This window comes from Euleptes europaea, chromosome 1 (genome assembly GCF_029931775.1).
Source record: "Euleptes europaea isolate rEulEur1 chromosome 1, rEulEur1.hap1, whole genome shotgun sequence".
NCBI lineage: Eukaryota > Metazoa > Chordata > Lepidosauria > Squamata > Sphaerodactylidae > Euleptes > Euleptes europaea.
The window spans coordinates 3,780,891-3,782,498 of NC_079312.1; the positions used below are offsets into that span (position 1 = coordinate 3,780,891).

Genomic DNA, 1,608 nt, shown 5'->3' on the forward strand with positions numbered 1-1,608 from the left:
TGAAGATGGCTACTCTGACTGAATCTCTTTCCACACTCTGAGCATTCAAAAGGCTTCTCCCCTGTGTGGGTTCTTAGATGCTGTTGAAGAGAGCCACTCTGACTGAATCTCTTTCCACACTCTGAGCATTCAAAAGCATCTCCCCTGTGTGAGTTCTTTGATGACTTTGAAGAGAGGTACTCTGACGGAATCTCTTTCCACACTCTGATCATTCAAAAGGCTTCTCCCCTGTGTGAGTTCTTTGATGCCTTTGAAGATTGCCACTGCGACTGAATCTCTTTCCACACTCTGAGCATTCAAAAGGCTTCTCCCCTGTGTGGGTTTTTACATGCCTTTGAAGAGAGCCACTGCGACTGAATCTCTTTCCACACTCAGAGCATTCAAAAGGTTTCTCCCCTGTGTGGGTTCTTTGATGCTGTTGAAGACTGCCACTCTGACTGAATCTCTTTCCACACTCTGAGCATTCAAAAGGCTTCTCCCCTGTGTGAGTTCTTTGATGACTTTGAAGATTGTTACTGTGACTGAATCTCTTTCCACACTCTGAGCATTCAAAAGGCTTCTCCCCTGTGTGAGTTCTTTGATGACTTTGAAGACAGCCACTCCGACGGAATCTCTTTCCACACTCTGAGCATTCAAAAGGCTTCTCCTCTGTGTGGGTTCTTAGATGCTGTTGAAGAGAGCCACTCTGACTGAATCTCTTTCTACACTCTGAGCATTCAAAAGGCTTTTCCCCTGTGTGGGTTCTTACATGCCTTTGAACAGAGCTATTGTGACTGAATCTCTTTCCACACTCTGAGCATTCAAAAGATTTCTCCCCAGTGTGGGTTCTTAGATGCTGTTGAAGAGAGCCACTCTGACTGAATCTCTTTCTACACTCTGAGCATTCAAAAGGCTTTTCCCCTGTGTGGGTTCTTACATGCCTTTGAAGAGAGCTATTGTGACTAAATCTCTTTCCACACTCTGAGCATTGAAAAGGTCTCTGCTTTGTGTGTATTCTTTGGTGAACAAGTAGCTGTGATCTATATTTGAAGTACTTTCCACACTGAAAGCATTTACTTGCCTTCCTTATACTGTGCTTTGGGAAGATTGCCTTACTTTTCCTTCCATGAAAAAACATCCTTCTATTCCTTGAGCAGATAAATAGCTTCTCACCTGAATGAATCCTTTGGTGTTGAAAAAGGTCTGACTTCTGCAGGAAGCTCTTGCCATCTGAGCAGCAAGAACAATTTTCTGCTGCATGTGTTCTTTGATGTCTAAGGAACTCTGCTCTGCAAAGAAAGCTCTTTCCACACTCAGAGCATCCATGGGTCTCCTTTCCTCTGTGCATATGCAAATGGATTTTATATTGGGTTTTATCTGAGACGTTCATGCCACACTCCAAAGACTTATATGCTTTCTCCATCAGGGGGATTAGTTCACAGAAATCCCTCCCTTGGCCAAGAATGTGTTTATCCCTCTTCTCGATCATGGGACTTCCTGTCTGCTTCTTAGGTCTGCCTTGATTCTTGAGATTTCCTTGCAAATCTTCATTTTTGACTTTATCTGGCAATAGCTGATACAGTTCCTCATCACCCTCATTCCACTGATCATCCCCTGTGGAATAAAAAG

General features: G+C 43.7%; 1 protein-coding gene across 1 annotated transcript; it reads right to left on the reverse strand.

Annotated features, from left to right (window-relative positions):
* Positions 1-208: 208 nt before the first annotated feature.
* On the reverse strand, positions 209-838 carry LOC130472584 (zinc finger protein 79-like; the record flags this gene model as incomplete). The annotated part of the gene is made up of 1 exon (XM_056844354.1): positions 209-838. A coding segment is annotated over one exon (630 nt), but the record flags the coding sequence as incomplete, so codon positions are not given.
* Positions 839-1,608: the final 770 nt, after the last annotated feature.